Source organism: Aegilops tauschii, chromosome 2 (genome assembly GCF_002575655.3).
Source record: "Aegilops tauschii subsp. strangulata cultivar AL8/78 chromosome 2, Aet v6.0, whole genome shotgun sequence".
NCBI classification, from domain to species: Eukaryota; Viridiplantae; Streptophyta; class Magnoliopsida; order Poales; family Poaceae; genus Aegilops; species Aegilops tauschii.
In genome coordinates, this window is record NC_053036.3 from 202432900 (window position 1) to 202452240 (window position 19341).

Here is a 19341-nt window from a genome sequence, read left to right on the forward strand (position 1 = left end):
CAGGCATGCTACTGATCTATTCCTGGTGAGAAAATACGACACGCGCAAGGTAGAATGAGAAGTGACGACGAAGATGTACAGGCCGAAGCACGGGCGGACGGGGCAGCGAGCTAGAGCATGGACAGGAGGCAGTGGAGCTCGTGAGCGCAACGCGGATAGCTAGCAGTGGTCAAATGGGCATGGCCGTGGCTCGCATGTGAGCAAGCCGACGTGGCAGTCATTTATTCAGTCAGAGTCAACAATCCCAGCCTCCGAGTACCACGTCACCAAATCCTCTCCTAGAAACGCCAGAAGGTTCAAAATGACCGGGATATGCAAGGTTAGGGTATAGGTTTCAGGGATTTAGACGTGAGGGTTTATTTTCGTCGAGCTCTACAATCATAGGGTTTATTTCAGACTTCACTCCTCAAAAGTACTCCCTCCGTTCCGAAATAATTGTCGTTGGGGAGGTTTTTCCGACCAGGTGAAAACGAGGGAAAATACCAAACTACCCCCAACTTGAAAACAGATCGTCTTCCTCGTTGTCTTCCTCCAGACCAGCACTCGCCTCCTCTTCCTCCGCCCTCCACCTCCTCCAGCAACAAGCCCTTCCTCCTCGTCGTCCTCCGCCCTCCACCAGTAGGAGCCTCTGCCAGGCTCCTCCCTGTCGCCAGCAGCAGGCCCCTCCTCCTTCGCCGCCCTCCAGCAGCAGTCCCCGTCGCCAGCAGCTGGCCCCTCCTCCTCCTCCACCACCCTCCACCAGCCAAGACCCTCCGCCAGGCTCCCCCTGTCGTCCAGCTGCTCATCCCTGTCGCCAGCAGCAGGTCCAACCTCCTCCTTCGCCCCAGTCTGATCGCCGCCGCCCTAACTTGGTCCTTGCCCCGCTGCCCAGCCTGATCCTTGTTGCGCCCCCGCCTGGTCCTCGCCACACACAGCACTCCAGGCAGGTACTCCTCGCCTCAAATTACAGAAACTAACTGCACAAGATTGATTCAGTTAAACAGTACAACAAAATTTGAGGAATCGCTAGAATTTGAAATTTAGGAGTTCAATGAAAATAAAGGAGGCAAGTGTATGTGCTGCAACAGGTCCAGTGTGCAGCCTGCAGCCCACATTTTACATCTGGCATCCAAATATGGCTAATTAAACATGGCTTGCTTTGGTTGTGTGTTAAGCCTACATTTATTCTTTAAACATGGTTGGCTTTGGTTAGTTAGCAATGGCACTTTCAATTTACAGTCATAGCCAAGAAAAGAAAATGTGCTTCCAATTTCACAATGGTTGTTGTATTATTCACAATGTGAAAATCTTAGTGTGTTATCCTGAGGTAAAGCAAAGAAAAGAGCAGCGGGCAAGGTGCGCTATATGCTTCTTACTACACACATGAATACAAGGAGTACATGGGTCTCTATTACTACTTCATGTCTACATCAGTCTTTGTCTATAGGAGTAATATGAACATCATTCTACATGGGTCTCTGAACATCTTCTTACAAAGTTGGCTACAAAACAGATCAACAAAATGCAAGATTACTTCTGAGTACACTGCTGATGTGCTCCAGCTAAATGAGTACACACATACAGTACAAATGAGTACTCCTGTTGCTTAATGATGCATCTTAATTAACAGAAAATGTTTCAGTTAATCTAGTGATGCATCTTAATTTCTCATAAATTTGAAGAAAGCATCAATGCTGACAATAGGGAGTAAATCAGTTAAGAAATGTTTCAGTGTTGATCATGATCATGTACACTACTGAAGAAGAGGAGAAGAGAAGAGAAGAACACTAAATTCCTACACTACTAAACAAGAGCAGTACACTACTGCTGCACTTGCTACTCCAGTAATTGGAAGCAATACTGCAGTAGTTCAAGCAGTACTTCAGTGGAGTAGCTGCAAAGAATTAACACTAAGCATAAGATACACTAAGAATTTTCAGTGGAGCAGCTGCACGGAATTAACAGAATTAAGAAAGCATCAGCAAGTTAACAAGCTACTGAAAAACTACTGCAATCAAAACAGTACTGCAAAATTATAGAATTTGCAAAATTTTGTAAACTGAATTTTTTGCCAAGGAAACAAAATTTTATAGCTTCAGGCCTACAGAATAGCTTCTAGCTGGAGCACTACAGTTGTTGGTTAGACTTCATATAGCTTAAGGCTGGTTGGAGTACTACAACAGCAAACATTTCATGGTTAGAGTACTCCATTTGCAGTAGCCAAATATTCAGATATCTACAGTAGCTTCAGGCTGGTTGCCTGACTAAATAGTCATCCTCTCGTGAGGATTCTGGAGCAGAAGAGCTGCTGCTTAGGTAGTGGGAGTAGTTGATTTTTTATTTATTTTTTGCGAATAAGTGAGAGCAGTTGATCCTACGCTAAATTACTCTTTCAATTTTAGACTGAATATGTTGAGATGTTTAGCTACTGTCAGCAGAGTTGCAGAGTAGTGATTGACGAACGGGGTGTGATGGGCTCGCCGAGGTAGAAGGTGGCGTACTCGGCGCAGACCTCGCCGCAGCTGTCGTAGGCATCGCACAGGAGGCCCCAGCCGAGCTCGGCGTTGCCCTCCTGCTCCAGCTGCTCGTCCCGCCACTCGCGGTGCCTGCCCGCCTCGGCCTCTCGAGCCCGCCACCCCTACAGGTCCTCCACCAGCGCTGCCTGCCGCAGCTCGTACACCGCCTCCTCGGTCGACGTCCGCGCTGCCACCAGGCTCGCCCTCGGCGCCGCGCCGCCCCTCGCCCTCCATGCCACGGCGGGGAGCAGGCCGCCGCCCATGTGTACTCCAGACGTCGCATCCATCGCCTCCCTCGCCAGATCCAGAGCAGGCGCACGCGGATCCAGCGCCTCCGTCGCCAAGAAGCTCGCCGCCGGAGAAAAATCTAAACTTTGACCTCGAATGCGGGGTGTGAGTGGAGCGGGGTGCGAGTGGACGACGGGTGTGAGTGGAGGCTGAAGAAAGATGGCGGCGATAGGGAGAGATGGTGGCCTCCTGGCCGTCGTGGTGGTGGCCGGCGAGGTGGGCGAGGTGGTGGCAGAAGAGAGGCGAAGGGGAGGAGAGAGGGCGACGAGAGCGACGAGCGACGCGAGGGTAAAATGCGTTAATTTTGTAACGTGGCTGAACTTGTACTGGATTTCACCAACGACAATTATTTCGGAACAGAGGGAGTAGGACGGAGATGTATCAAATGAGATAGTAATATACTGTATATGGTTTTAGATGTGAAAGGCTCAGCAAACACAAGGGGGCCACCGACACAGTGAAGAAAGAGTATAGACTAATTCATACGCTCATTTTGACCATTTTAATTTTCACGTTTCCTTATACGAGGTTACCGGTTTATATACGACGAGGCATAAGATTGGATAGGGAGCAATATCCCGGGACCAAACGATGAGAGCCAGTACTCCACAGTCCACGCTGATGGCATGCAGTTCAAGACCTTAATTGGTATTACCACACGAGTACAGTGTCATGTAGTGCACTACGGAATAGTGGCCAGCTGCAACGAGCATGGAATGCTTATTCAGGTTTTTGATGGTCAACCGTGAGGTAATTAGAGGGCAGCAATGCACTCAATCTCAATCCTTGCGTTCAGTGGCAGAGCTGCGACTTGGTAGGTCGAGCGCGCCGGTGCAGGGGCTGGAAAATCTACAAAGGAGAAAAGGTTGAGAAATTCAGAAATAAGGTGAAGGAATATCCTTGCACACGGGGTGTGTGTGTGTGCGCGCGCGCGCGCGCGCGTCAATTACTGCAATCAGATGGATAGATGGTGACAACAACAAAGGAAGTACAAACATCAGGCTTACATTTAGCATAAATCTCGTTCACGTTCTTGAAATCCTGTAGGTCCGCTAACCTGCACGTACAAGAATGGAATTATTCCCAGAGATCATAACATCTTTTAGCAACAAAAATTCCATGTAAACGGCATGCAGTACTACATACATGATTGTTGTCTTGACAACTGATGAGTAGCTAGCACCACTTGCTTTCAATATTTCACCCATGTTCTTCATAACCTGTCACACAACAGGGAAAACGCAAAATAGATGTCAGAAATGGGCACCAAATTTGCAGCAGATATAGTAGACGTTTATTTAGTGACTGCAAAGGCAGGATCACCAATACCATCACCTAATTGCATATGATTTCAATACAATATAGAGACTAACCAAATATGCAAAGTCTACCAACAGAGGTCTCCAAAAGGCAGAGCAATGTGTTCAGTGCCCCAGAAAAAAATACATTGGCAGATTCAAAGTAATAATAATAATAATATGGGTATGCCTCACAAGGAAACGGTTGGGACTTGGGAGTAACTCAGAAACTAAGCGGGCCATAATGTTTGCATCTGGCACGCTAAGCTCAAATGATGTACGCGGATTTTTGGCTCTGGGGAGCATATGCTCCCTAATAAACAGTAAAATCAAAACAAATAGTAAATAAATTTTAAAACTTCTGATATTTTTTTTATAGATGTTCATGTTAGTGTAGCAAGTGTGCTTGACAATTTTCATGCGATATGGGATAGCAGTGCTTCGTCGGTGAAAAAACAAAATTAAGTGTAACATTTGGCGATCGACTTGTTTTTCTTGCACAGGTCAAAATACTTAAGTTTTTCCCCACCATATTGGCAGGTAGCATTTGGGTGTGACAATGAAACACGTCTATTTTTTTCATTTTATTTACATTTGTAAAATCCATTTTTGGCACGCAGGAGTATGTGCTCCCTAGAGTGAAGATGGATTTCCGCAAAAAAAAATTCTTTTTCTGTGAGGAAATATAAGCAACATTCAGGAACATCAAAGCCATCACCTGCTCAGTTTGCTCCTCCACGCTTTCAGAGACAAACTTCCCTGTCTGAAAACAAAAGCCAGGTACTCAACGTAAGTTATACTCGCATCTTGAAATAGTAAAGGCACAAATTGATTTATGATATAGAGAAATAAGAAAAAAGATGATTGAACAAAAGTTTGAGCAGCAAACCTCAGGATTTAGGCCAAGAACGCCCGAGACAAACACAAGATTGTTTGCTTTTATCGCCTGAGAGTAGGGGCCTAGTGCTGCTGGCGCCTTCTCCGTCTGAACAGCCTCCTTTTGAACTATATAGAATATTTTACAAACATATCACAATGTGACAAGCGAGGGTACACAAAGCTATAAAGAAGTAGGAGCAAACAAAACTCTGCAGTTATACTTATCAGGGCAAGAATTATTCGCGAATCTATTGGTGAACAAATTAGTTACCTTGGAGATTCTTCGTAGGCCCTTAGGCCCATTTTATAGTTCACCAAAGTTTTAATCATCTCTAGTGAGCCACAGTTTGAAATCACTTATGAATCTTAATCTTCAAAAGACAGACATAAAACAGTCGTCTTGACAGTAGAACTTTGCTTTTCTAATTTACAGATATATTATTTATACTCCCTCTGTTCACTTTTATAAGACATTGTAGACAATTTAGACATCACCCAAAATAGTTCAACGTCGGCTGTCTGAAACGTCTTATAAAAGTGAAGGGGTATTACTTATTGTCTATGGCTGCATTCAGATGTCTTATTTATACTTATTGTCTATGGCTGCTGTCAGATGCACCCAGCCCTATAGCTTTCTTGTGGTGAATGATGACTAAGCTTGCATTTCGACTTCATTCGCCAGTCTTATTGCTTCTTATGCGAAGAAACACGTTACTTTGCATGCTTTCTCATCCCTAGCCGCTTCTTGATAGAGTAACTAGAATCAAAAAATGCATCTCAAACCCTTTTTTTTTACCGAAAAAAACCGTACCCCGTATATTTTTGCGTTTCACATATAAAGAAATGTACAGAAAAAAGAAAAAGAAAAAGAGCAACAACTAATCAAAGAGAAAAGAAAACAAGGAGGCTAACTTCCATGAGGGATGGAAGCAAAGCTAATCATCTGAAGTTGCTAACCCAATCTGTAAAAGAAATATATTGTTTCCGTTTGGCTCTATGAATAATCCAGCCCAACTCCTCTTTGAACTTGGAACGGCATGAGTACAGACATGGTGGTCTTCCTTTGAAAATGAAACCATTACTGACCATCCAGATGGCCCAGGCAATCAGACTATCAGGGTAAAGATTTCCAAATAGAAAGGAAACTGCAGAGCACCTCTTAATATTTCAATTTTCCTTTGAAAGCATTTCAAACTGCATTTCCATAAAACTGTAATGCAGTGCAGTTGCATACCAATAACCTTCTATTGTTTATACACAAATTAAATGAGCGGAATCTACGAGTAATTGGGAGAGCGCTCGGCTTATAAATTAACAAGGAATCCTTTACCCAGTGTATCCGTTCCTTACGACGCGTTGGATCGATTCGGAGGAAGTGAAGGGGATGCGGTACCGGCGGAGAGAGGGAAATGAGGAGCGTACCGGTGGCGGAGGTGGCGAGGGACGCGGCGACGGGGCCGAAGCGGCGGCGCCCGGCGAAGGAGACGGAGGCGGCGGCGGCTGCTGAGAAGGGCAGGCGGATCTCGGCGGCCGGGGAGGCGGCGAACCTGGAGACGGCGGCGGCGGCGCTCCACGCCATGGCTAAAACCCTACTCTACCAACTACGAGCACGGGACGGCAGAAGATTGGATTGTGTTGCTCTCTGCTGGGATGGAGCCGAGTTTTGCGTAGCGATTTACTACCGGTACTATTTTAAGTGCAAAAAACCTGCCGCGACACATGTGATGGCGGATTATCTTGTGATTTCGCTTTGGAGGCACCGTTTGTTTGTCTGTTTGTTCCTAAAAAAACGAAAAACAAAAATAGCGTCATCAAAGGACGGATGTTCAATGAATGACAGTCTCGCTGTTTAACCCTTCTTTGGTTTGGAGAAATTTTACATCAGATGATTTTTATAGGGTGATGTTTATTTTTCTGGGTTGTGCTTCAGCGCCCTCTTCTAGAATGGTTGTAAATCTTAGTTATATAGAAGCCGTGTATGTTTATTATGTTTGTTCCTTCTGATGTTTTATTTGACTCAATAATATCTATCCTTTGCTAAAAGAAAAAACACCTTTTTAAAAAAGTTAAGAAAAGAGATCTTTGTACACTACCATCAGAACATATTTTAATAGAAGAAGCCTACCTGAATGAGGCGTCAAAAATCTTAAGCTACACCCTAGCTCCTTAGAAAAGTTTACATATTTCGATGCAGATTAAAGGTAGAAATTAGAGGCTACCCTTCAATTAAAAAGTTAGATCATTCTGATCTTTTATTTGACCTAATAAAAGAACATGAAATGCAATGTGTTGATTGTAAGTGTACTTTTAAGTAACTTTAAATTCGTGTAATCTTTTAAAGTCTCTGTTTTCCTATGAAAAATATGAAGAAAGAAAGATTTTTTTTCATATAAAAATCAAAGGACTCCATAAAAATCTAGACTCAATAAAAAATAAGGTCTGTCTAGGACACATCTAGATTTGACATAGTTTGTCACATCTAAGCTGATGTCTATTCTATTTGTGGTCTATTTTTTTCTAATTTTTTTATTTCTTATTGTTGAATTATATATTTGTGGGAAGTTTAGATGTGACATCTAAAAAACATCTAGATGTGAATTAGACAAATTGTAAAAAGTATCCTTTAACCATAACATGAATCAAAGGACATCATGTTTTCCATTCCTATCCATGGAATTTGAAATACATGACATTTCAATTTCCTACAAGTTCCTATTATTATAATACTCATACCCACCGAAGCAAAGGATGCCTTAGGCCCAGCAACAAACAAGATTTGAAACTTCATATGAACTTACGAATTTAAGAGGGTTTTTATAAGAGCTGAAAGAATTTCACAAAAAGTGCTGTGTAGGCTACTAGAATTTGAACTTCAGCGAGAATTTTACATCAAACAGTCCAGTGCACTTCCTTTCTGTAAGAAGTTTGCTAGTACAGCAAACAGTTCAGCTCATATCCCTTCCACAAACTGGCCCTACGCGCTTGACATCCTACAACAAATACATGATGGTATAGGAGTAGCATCGTTGCAGGTCAGTGGATGCGCACGACGACGCAAGCGATGTCGTCCTTGCTTCCCCGGGCCACCGCCGAATCCACGAGCTTCACCGCCGCCTTCCGGGCGTCGCGCGTGTCCCTGACCTCGTCCACGGCCTCCTGGTTGGACATAACCTTCCAGAGCCCGTCGCTGGCGACGACGACGAACTCGGTGTCGTCCCCGACGTGCTCGATGGCCACGTCCGGGTCGGAGCTGATGTGCTCCTTGAGTTTCCGGTCACCGAACGCCCGCGACATCGCCAGCGACGCGTCCACGCGAGGCACGTCCCCTGATCAACTCATTCATATATGCACGCATAAGCAACCGCATCAGCATGAACATTTTCATGGTACCATCAACTCCAAATTTTTAAGTCTCACGGTACCATACCATGCATCTCGGTGACGAAGCCTCCCCTCCTCTCGATGGCGTCGCGCTCCCGGAGCGGCTCGTGGTCCACGGAGAGCTGCCTCGCCCTGCCGCCCTCGCACACGACGGCGCGGGAGTCCCCCACGTTGGCCACCACCAGGGTCTCCCCGTTGAGGAGGATGACCGTCACCGCCGTGGACCCGCCGCGGCGTGGCCTTACTATTTCCTCGCCGTCGGCGGTCACCTTCTTCTTCTTGAGCACCTTCCTGTCGGTGCGGTGGTAGGCGCGCCGTATGGCCCCCATGGTGTCCTCCCAGAAGTCCGGCTCGCCGAGGATGTTGTCGAAGAGGTGGTTCCGGAGGTAGGTGGCGACGTCGGCGCCCAAGTGGCCGTCGAAGACGCCGAAGAGGCCCACCTCGTTGCCGTCGTCCAGGCGCCGGAACTCGGCCACGTGGCGGTCCTCCATGCCGTGCGGCATCTTGCCCTCCACCAGGTGGAAGCCGTAGGTCACCTTCCGCGCCGACGCCTTGCTCTTGCCTCTCCCCGTGGCGCGCACCGCCTCCTGCTCGGCGCCATGGAGGCCGTCGTCTTGGTTTCCAACCTAGAGACATACATACGACGAGAGCACCATCAATCAGCAAAGTGAAGTGCGCACGCAAATCTTCTCGACATGCATGTAGATGTAGGCATTTGGCGGAGCCGTTCAAGCAGGGAACCGGCGCCGAGGCAAACCTTCCGTTGCGCCTGTACAGAGGCCATCTTTGCTTTGCTGGGCATCGAGTAAGGAGATCGAGTTCATGGGCGGGCTCCATTTTAAACTCGTGTGGCTAAGCGGCGAGGGGTTTTCGAGTGTCCAGCCAGCCACGGCGCGCGTGACACGCAACGCGGCGGGCCGGTCTCGTGGCGGCACCAGCTTGACGCACCTGGCGACCAGCTTGCCGCGGTCCGGCTTGGGAGGTGGCTACTCGGTTTGTCGGCCCAGCGGCTTGCCATAATCCCATGTGACCACCTTTGATCGCCCACTAGGTAGGGGTGAAACTGAGACGAGGTAGATATCTAAGAGCATCTTCACCCGCGTCCCCAACAGGTCCTTTCGAAATGTTTTTTTCGTGCCAGCGCTTAAAAATCGGTTCAGTCGCGTCCTTAGGAGTCCGTGTTTCGCCGGTTTAGGCCAAAATTGACGCCGACGGACTGATGACCCACAAGTGTAGGGGATTTATCATAGTTCTTTTGATAAGTAAGAGTGTCGAACCCAACGAGGAGCAGAAGGAAATGACAAACGGTTTTCAGTAAGGTATTTTCTGCAAGCACTGAAATTATCGGTAACAGATAGTTTTGTGATAAGGTAATTTGTAACGGGTAACAAGTAATGAAAATAAACAAGGTGCGGCAAGATGGTCCAATCCTTTTTGTAGCAAATAACAAACTCTTATATAGAGAAAAGCGCTCCCGAGGACACATGGGAATTATCGTCAAGCTAGTTTTCATCACGTTCATATGATTCGCGTTCGTTAGTTTGATAATTTGATATGTGGGTGGACCGGTGCTTGGGTACTGCCCTTTCTTGGACAAGTATCCCTATTGTAAGCATCCGCAACTATAAGAGAAGTATTAAGGTAAACCTAACCATAGCATGAAACATATGGATCCAAATCAGCGCCTTACGAAGCAACTCATAAACTAGGGTTTAAGCTTCTGTCACTCTAGCAACACATCATCTACCTATTACTTCCCAATGCCTTCCTCTAGGCCCAAACAATTAGAAGTGTCATGTAGTCGATGTTCACATAACACCACTAGAGGACAGACAACATACATCTCATCAAAAAATTGAACGAATACCAAATTCACATGACTACTTATAGCAAGACTTCTCCCATGTCCTCAGGAACAAACGTAACTACTCACAAATCATATTCATGTTCATAATCAGAGGGGTATTAATATGCATAAAGGATCTGAATATATGATCTTCCACCAAATAAACCAACTAGCATCAACTATAAGGAGTAATCAACACTACTAGCAACCCATAGTTACCAATCTGAGGCTTTGGGACAAAGATTGGATACAAGAGATGAACTAGGCTTTGAGAGGAGATGGTGCTGGTGAAGATGTTGATGTAGATTGACCCCCTCCTGATGAGAGGATCGTTGGTGATGACGATGGAGATCATTTCCCCCTCTCGGAGGGAAGTTTCCCTGGCAGAACAGCTCCGCCGGAGCCCTAGATTGGTTCCGCCAAGGTTCCGCCTCGTGACGGCGGAGTTTCTTCCTGAAAGCTTGCTTGTGATTTTTTCCAGGGCGAAAGACTTCATATAGCCAAAGATGGGCACCGGAGGCCTGCCAGGGGGCCCACGAGGCAGGGGGGAGCGCCCGGGGGGGTAGGGCGCGCCCCCCACCCTTGTGGCCAGGGTGTGGGCCCCCTTTGTTACTTTCTTCGCTCAATATTTTTTATTAATTCCAAAAATAACTTTCGTGGAGTTTCAGGACTTTTGGAGTTGTGCAGAATAGGTCTCTAATATTTGCTCCTTTTCCAGCCTAGAATTCCAGCTGCCGGCATTCTTCCTCTTCATGTAAACCTTGTAAAATAAGAGATAATAGGCATAAGTATTGTGACATAACGTGTAATAACAGCCCATAATGCAATAAATATCGATATAAAAGCATGATGCAAAATGGACGTATCAACTCCCCCAAGCTTAGACCTCGCTTGTTCTCAAGCGGAAGCCGATAACGATAAATATGTCCACATGTTTAGAGATAGAGGTGTTGATAAAATAAAATACGTACATGAGGGCATCATGATCATTCTTATAACAGCAACATATATGGATATCGTCATATGATTTCTTATGCTCAAGTAATAATCTATTCACAATGTCAAGTATGAATCAGAAACTTCATTGAGAACTAACAAACTATGATCTCGGTCATTGAAGTAATTGCAATTTATCATAACATCGGAAAGATTCAATATAAGAGCTTTTCAGCAAGTCCACATACTCAACTATCATTTAGTCTTTCATAATTACTAACACTCACGCAATACTTATGGGTATGGAGTTTTAATTGGACACAGAGAAAGATAGGGGCTTATAGTGTTGCCTCCCAACCTTTTACCTCAAGGGTAATGTCAACATTAATAATTCATGCTAACTTACATCCAATTGGATATATATATCAGGATCTTTCCAACACAAGGTGCTTGCCAAAGGATAAAATGTAAAAAGGAAAGGTGAAGATCACCATGACTCTTATATAAGGTAAAAGACAAAAGTAAAAGATAAGCCTTTCATAGAGGGAAGCAGAGGTTGTCGTGTGCTTTTATGGGTGGATGCATGAAATCTTAATGCAAAAGAACGTCACTTTATATTGCCACTTGTGATATGGACCTTTATTATGCAGTACGTCGCTTTTATTGCTTCCATATCACAAGAACGTATAAAGTTTATTTTTCTCCACACTAATAAATCATACATATTTAGAGAGCAATTTTTATTGCATGCAACATGACAACTTACTTGAAGGATCTTACTCAATCCATAGGTAGATATGATGGACACTCATGGCAAAACTGGGTTTAAGGGTATTCAGAAGCACAAGTAGTATCTCTACTTGGTGCAAAGAATTTGGCTAGCATGAGGGGGAAAGGCAAGCTCAACATGTTGGATGATCCATGACAATATACTTTATTTCAGATATAAGAGAACATAACCCATTACATTGTCTTCCTTGTCCAACATCAACTCTTTAGCGTGTCATATTTTAATGAGTGCTCACAATCATAAAAGATGTCCAAGATAGTATATTTATATGTGAAAACCTCTCTTTCTTTATTACTTCCTATTAATTGCAACGATGACCAAAACTATGTTTGTCAACTCTTAACAACTTCTATTCATCATACTCTTTACATGTGAAGTCATTACTCCCCATAAGATCAATATGATCTATTTATTTCTTTTTGTTGTTTCTTTTCTTTTATTCCCTCACGATCATAGCAAGATAATCAAGCCCTTGACTCAACACTAATCTTTATTATATATAGCTCACAGACTCGATTACATACAAGGATCATAAAGCAAAGCTCAAGACTAGATCATACTAAAATTTTATTATACTAGATCAAGATATTACCAAAAGGATCGAACTAAGAAAAACAGTAAAGATAGGAGTGTGATGGTGATACGATACCGGGGCACCTCCCCCAAGCTTGGCAGTTGCCAAGGGGAGTGCCCATACCCATGTGATTATATCTCTTTTGCTGGTGAAGGAGATGGTGGTGATGATGGATAGTCGCACATCGAGCGTAGGAGATCCTCCAATTTGCGAATAATGCCCTTGAGTGCGGTGATATGCTCCTTCAACAAAATATTTTCACGTGTGAGATACTTATTTTATATGCGAGCTAACTCAATCATCTTGAAAGCTTCAATCTCCGTTGGGGTAAGAAGATTGTGATGAGGTTGGAGGATGTCTTCATCTTCTGCTGCCGAACTTGGTCCTTCATGGCCTTCTTGACCCCATCATCATTGTTGATCTCCCCGGATTCTTCTCTCTTCAGCTCTATCTTCATTAGCCAAGCATCGTTGTCACCATTGTTGGAGGAGGGAGACGACATGATGCCTGGCCTTGACAACTCTGGCAGAAAACAGCTCGAAACGAGAACAGAGGATATTTGCGTGGTATGGTGGTCAAAATCTTCGGGAGATTATATAATGAATGTTTACCGACCGAAAGAAGTATTGTGCAAGAAAACAGAGTCCGGGGAGCACACGAGGTGCCCACGAGGCAGGGGGCGCGCCCTCCACCCTCGTGGAAGCCTCGTGTCCTTCCCGGACTACTTCTTATTTTCCTATTTTCTTAAATATTCCAAAACAGAGAAAAATTGCCATTAAAACTGTTTTGGAGTCGGTTTACTTACCGTACCACATACCTATTCCTTTTCGGAGTCTGAAACGTTCTGGAAAGTGTCCCTTATGTATTCCTCTGGGGTTACGGTTTCAATAACATTAGTTTCAACATTTATAGGATTACCTGAGATATAATGTTTGATTCTTTGACCGTTCACCACCTTTGGATTTGTGCCTTCGAAGTTGTTGATTTTTATGGCACCTGAACGATAGACCTCCTCGATAACGTAAGGCCCTTCCCATTTAGAGAGAAGTTTTCCTGCAAAAAATCTTAAACGGGAGTTGAATAACAACACATAATCACCTACATTAAACTCACGCTTTTGAATCCTTTTGTCATGCCATCTTTTAACTTTTTCTTTAAACAGTTTGGCATTCTCATAGGCCTGGGTTCTCCATTCATCAAGTGAGCTAATGTCAAATAGCCTCTTCTCACCGGCAAGTTTGAAATCATAATTGAGCTCTTTAATGGCCCAATATGCTTTATGTTCTAGTTCGAGAGGTAAGTGACATGCTTTTCCATAAACCATTTTATACGAAGACATACCCATAGGATTTTTATATGCAGTTCTATAGGCCCATAATGCATCATCAAGTTTCTTGGACCAATTCTTTCTAGATCTATTAACAGTCTTTTGCAAAATTAATTTGAGCTCTCTATTACTCAATTCTACTTGACCACTAGACTGTGGGTGATATGGGGATGCAATTCTATGATTAACGTCATACTTAGCAAGCATTTTAGAAAAAGCACCATGAATAAAATGTGAACCACCATCAGTCATTAAATATCTAGGGACTCCAAACCTCAGAAAAATAACTTCTTTAAGCATCTTAATAGAGGTGTTATGATCAACACTACTAGTCGGAATAGCTTCTACCCACTTAGTAACGTAATCAACAGCAACTAAAATATGTGTATACCCATTAGAGGAAGGAAACAGTCCCATATAATCAAAGCCCAAACATCAAATGGTTCAATAACGAGTGAATAATTCATAGGCATTTCTTGACGTCTACTAATATTACCAATTCTTTGACATTCATCACAAGATAAGACAAACTTACGGGCATCTTTGAAGAGAGTGGGCCAATAAAAACCGGATTGCAATACCTTATGCGCAGTTCTATCTCCAGCGTGGTGTCCTCCATAAGCTTCGGAGTGGCACTTGCGTAGGATCTGTTCCTGTTCATGCTCAGGTATACAACGTCTAATAACACCATCTACTCCTTCTTTATAAAGGTGTGGGTCATCCCAGAAGTAATGTCTTAAATCATAGAAAAACTTTTTCTTTTGCTGGTATGTGAAACTAGGTGGTATAAATTTAGCAACAATGTAATTAGCATAATCAGCACACCATGGAGCAGTACGAGAAGCATTTACGACAGCTAATTGTTCACCAGGGAAGCTATCATCAATAGGTAGTGGGTCATCAAGAACATTCTCTAACCTAGACAAGTTGTCTGCAACGGGGTTCTCATCTCCCTTTCTATCAATAATATGCAAATCAAATTCTTGTAGCAAGAGAACCCATCTAATAAGTCTAGGTTTAGCATCTTTCTTTTCCATAAGATATTTAATAGCAGCATGATCGGTGTGAACAGTCACTTTGGAATCAACAATATAAGGCCTGAACTTATCACAAGCAAATACAACCGCTAAAAATTCTTTTTTAGTAGTAGCATAATTTCTCTGGGCACTGTTTAGAGTTTTACTAGCATATTGAATAACATTTAACTTCTTATCAATTCTTTGTCCTAGAACAGCACCTACAGCATAATCACTTGCATCACACATAATTTCAAAGGGTAAATTCCAATCAGGTGGCTGAACAATAGGTGCAGAAATCAAAGCTTTCTTAAGTATTTCAAATGCTTCTACACAATCATCATCAAAGACAAAAGGAACATCTTTTTGTAAGAGATTCGTCAAAGACCTAGAAATTTTTTAGAAGTCCTTAATGAACCTCCTATAAAAACCGGCATGACCAAGGAAACTTCTTATACCTTTAATGTCCTTGGGACACGACATCTTTTCAATAGCATCGACTTTAGCTTTATCAACTTCAATACCTTTTTCAGAAATTTTATGCCCCAAGACAATACCTTCATTAACCATAAAGTGGCACTTCTCCCAATTCAAGACAAGGTTAGTTTCTTCACATCTCTGCAAAACTCTATCAAGGTTGCTCAAGCAATCATCAAAAGAAGTTCCATACATAGAGAAATCATCCATGAAAACCTCAACAATCTTTTCACAAAAGTCAGAGAATATAGCCATCATGCATCTTTCAAAGGTAGCAGGTGCATTACATAAACCAAAAGGCATACGCCCATAAGCAAAGGTACCGAAACGGCAAGTAAAAGTGGTATTTTCTTGATCCTCTTTTGACACAGGTATTTGAGAGAAACCGGAATAACCATCTAGAAAGCAAAAATGTGTATGTTTGGATAATCTTTCTAGCATTTGAACAATAAAAGGTAAAGGGTAATGATCCTTTTTAGTAGCTTTATTTAATTTGCGGAAATCAATTACCATTGTATAACTTGTAATAATTCTTTATGGGATCAATTCATCTTTATCATTAGGAACAACAGTAATACCTCCCTTCTTAGGGACACAATGGATAGGGCTTACCCACTAACTATCAGCAACGGGATAAATTATACCTGCCTCCAGAAGCTTTAGTATTTTTTTCTTACTAATTCTTTCATCTTAGGATTTAACCGTCGTTGGTGATCAACAACCGGTTTAGCGTCTTTCTCCAATTTTATTTTGTGTTGGCATAGAGTGGGACTAATGCCCTTAAGATCATCAAGAGTATATCCAATGGCAGCACGGTGCTTCTTCAGAGTTTTCAATAATTTCTTTTCTTCATGCTATGAAAGGTTAGCACTAATAATAACAGGATATATCTTTTTCTCAGCAAGATAAGCATATTTAAGAGTATCATGTAATGGTTTAAGCTCAAACACGGGATCACCCTTGGGTGGAGGAGGGTCCCCTAGGATTTCAACATGCATGTTGTGTTTCAAAATAGGTCCATGTTTAAAGAATACTTCATCTATTTTCCTTCTTTCATTCATAAACATATCATTTTCATGGTCTAGCAATATATTGTTCTAAAGGGTCATTAGGAGGCACGACAATAGAAGCAAGACCAATAATTTCATCTTTACTAGGCAATTCCTCGTCCGGGGTTGTCTACGAAATTTAGCAAAGTTAAACTCATGAGACATATCCCCCAAACCAATAGTAACAACATCCTTTTCGTAGTCTATCCTAGCATTAATAGTATTCAAGAAGGGTCTACCAAATATGATGGGACAAAAGCTATCTTGTGGGGAACCAAGGACAAGAAAATCAGCAGGATATTTAATTTTCCCACACAAGATTTCAACATCTCTAACAATCCCAACTAGTGAAATAGTGTCTCTATTGGCAAGCTTAATTGTAACATCAATTTCCTCTAACTCAGCAGGTGCAATATCATGCATAATTTCTTTGTATAAAGAGTGAGGTATTGCACTTGCACTAGCACCCATATCACATAATCCATGATAACAATGATCTCCTATCTTAACAGAAATAACAGGCAGGCCTACAACATGTCTATGTTTATTTTTAGCATCAGGTCTAGCAATTCTAGCAGCTTCATTGCAGAAATAAATAACATGCCCTTCAATATTATCAGCCAAGAGATCTTTAACCATAGAAACACTAGGTTCAACTTTAATTTGCTCAGGGGGTTTGGGTGTCTTAATGTTACTTTTGTTGACCACAGTTGAAGCTTTAGCATGATCCTTTATTCTAACAGGGAAAGGTGGTTTCTCAATATAAGCAGTATGAACGACAGGATCATTATAAGTGATAGTCTTTTCTTCAACTTTAATAGGTGCAACTACTTTTACTTCAGTGGGAGGATTATATTTAAACCACTTCTCCTTTGCGAGATCAACATGAGCTGCAAAGGATTCACAAAAAGAAGCTACTATCTCAGAGTCAAGTCCATATTTAGTGCTAAATTCACGGAAAACATCGGTATCCATAAAAGATTTAACACAATCAAACTTAGGTGTTATACCCGACTCCTTACCTTCGTCGAGATCTCAATCTTCAGAGTTGCGTTTAATTCTTTCCAATAAATCCCATTTGAATTCAATAGTCTTCATCATAAAAGAGCCAGTACAAGAAGTATCAAGCATGGACCGATTATTGAGAGAAAGCCGAGCATAAAAATTTTGAATAATCATTTCTCTTGAGAGCTCATGATTGGGGCATGAATATAACATTGACTTAAGACTCCCCCAAGCTTGAGCGATGTTTTCTCCTTTGCGAGGCCAAAAATTATATATATAATTACGATCACGATGAACAAGATGCATAGGATAAAACTTCTGATGAAATTTCAATTTCAGTCGGTTGTAGTTCCATGATCCCATATCATCACATAGCCTAAACCATGTCAATGCCTCTCCCTTCAGAGATAAAGGGAAGACCTTCTTCTTGATAACATCCTCGGGCATACCTGCAAGCTTAAATAATCCACAAACTTCATCCACATAGATTAGGTGCAAATCGGGATGTAATGTTCCATCTCCTGTAAAAGGATTAGCTAGCAGTTTATCTATCATACCCGAAGGAATTTCAAAGTGAACATTTTCAGTAGGTTCAGTAGGTTGAGGAGCAACTCTTTGCTCTACTGGTCGGGGTGAAGATACCCCGAACAAGCCCCTCAGAGGATTACTTTCCATATTAACAAGTGACAGTAAATTTCAGCACACTATATAAATTTTTCCTTACCAAATTCCACCTACCAAAGGCGCTTCACTCCCCGGCAACGGCGCCAGAAAAGAGTCTTGATGACCCACAAGTGTAGGGGATCTATCGTAGTCCTTTCGATAAGTAAGAGTGTCGAACCCAACGAGGAGCAGAAGGAAATGACAAGCGGTTTTCAGTAAGGTATTCTCAACTATGATTGTGACAATAAAAATGGGTAGCACGTGGTGGAAATTGATGGATGGGGTGGTGGACAGCGGAAAGGATAACGATGCAGCGGCGATGTGACTAATGTGAACAGAACTCGGAACTCTAAACGAACTAGACACTAAGACCAGCAACTCGACACGATGATGCAACCGATAATTCAATAATGCAAACAATGAAAAGAGAATTGCAAAGGCTCAGACTGGCTAGGACAAAGGATGAATAGATCTAACTTTTTTTGTGGATTTTTCTTGGTTAATAGGTAAGGAAATAAATCTAATCTAGGGATAACTGGAAATTCTCACCGAGCAACCTGAAAACTGATACCACTTGATAGAGGCGAGGGTCCCGATCTTTCGATAAGATGATAACTATCGATTTGGTGGAGACGACTTTGACGATCCGACTACAAACGTGCTACGACATTGCGCCTTAGCAATCGCTAAACCAACTCCGAGAGGTTATTGACCACGTCGGAGCACGATCAACCTGACCACAAAGGTCTATTCCTGCAAGCAATCGAAGAACAAGCAAGAATATGATAAAGCAATCTGAATATTGCGAATATACATGAAGTATTGATAAAGGTGGGGATCCGGAAGCGGTCTTGGTCTGGTCGTTGGACACAAACGAAGTACACGAAGTTGCAATGGCTAACTTTTAACTAAACAAATCCCAAGCAAAAAGCTACTAGATGGATCTACTTATATAGGAGCAAGGGGTGGCGGCCAAGGAGGTGGGAGGACGTCCCAAGGCAGCCTAAAACTAACCCTAGGTCGTACAAGGCTCATGGGCCCAAGTGGAGGTGATGCAACACCTTTGGACTTGTTGTTTGACTCGGATTCTACTGCAGCGTCAGATTGTTTCGTCGACATCTCAACGCTTCGGACGAATTTGAAGGTGAATCTAATTGGGTTGGAAAGAGCACGAAATCTACTTTCCAACAAAAAAAGAATCACCCAATTCGGAGTCCGTATGAAAAAGTTGTTGGCGTTTTGAGTCAGGTATATATGTGCAGTCCGAATCTGAATCTAGAACGTGAGAGACTTGGACTCTATCTTCTCTTGGCCCAA

At 42.8% G+C, this 19341-nt stretch overlaps 2 protein-coding genes across 2 annotated transcripts; both read right to left on the minus strand.

Annotated features, from left to right (window-relative positions):
* Positions 1 to 3410: 3410 nt before the first annotated feature.
* Positions 3411 to 6681, minus strand: LOC109781655 (reactive Intermediate Deaminase A, chloroplastic). The gene is made up of 6 exons (XM_020340244.4): positions 6383 to 6681; positions 4971 to 5086; positions 4800 to 4844; positions 3930 to 4003; positions 3791 to 3840; positions 3411 to 3632 (listed from the first exon to the last, which is right to left on the minus strand). The coding sequence occupies exons 1-6, from the start codon at positions 6537 to 6539 to the stop codon at positions 3538 to 3540; spliced, it is 537 nt and encodes a 178-aa protein (XP_020195833.1). The 5' UTR covers positions 6540 to 6681; the 3' UTR covers positions 3411 to 3537.
* A 1111-nt stretch (positions 6682 to 7792) lies between these two features.
* LOC109781653 (probable protein phosphatase 2C 58) lies at positions 7793 to 9178 on the minus strand. The gene is made up of 3 exons (XM_020340236.3): positions 9099 to 9178; positions 8388 to 8967; positions 7793 to 8286 (listed from the first exon to the last, which is right to left on the minus strand). The coding sequence occupies exons 1-3, from the start codon at positions 9141 to 9143 to the stop codon at positions 7994 to 7996; spliced, it is 918 nt and encodes a 305-aa protein (XP_020195825.2). The 5' UTR covers positions 9144 to 9178; the 3' UTR covers positions 7793 to 7993.
* Positions 9179 to 19341: the final 10163 nt, after the last annotated feature.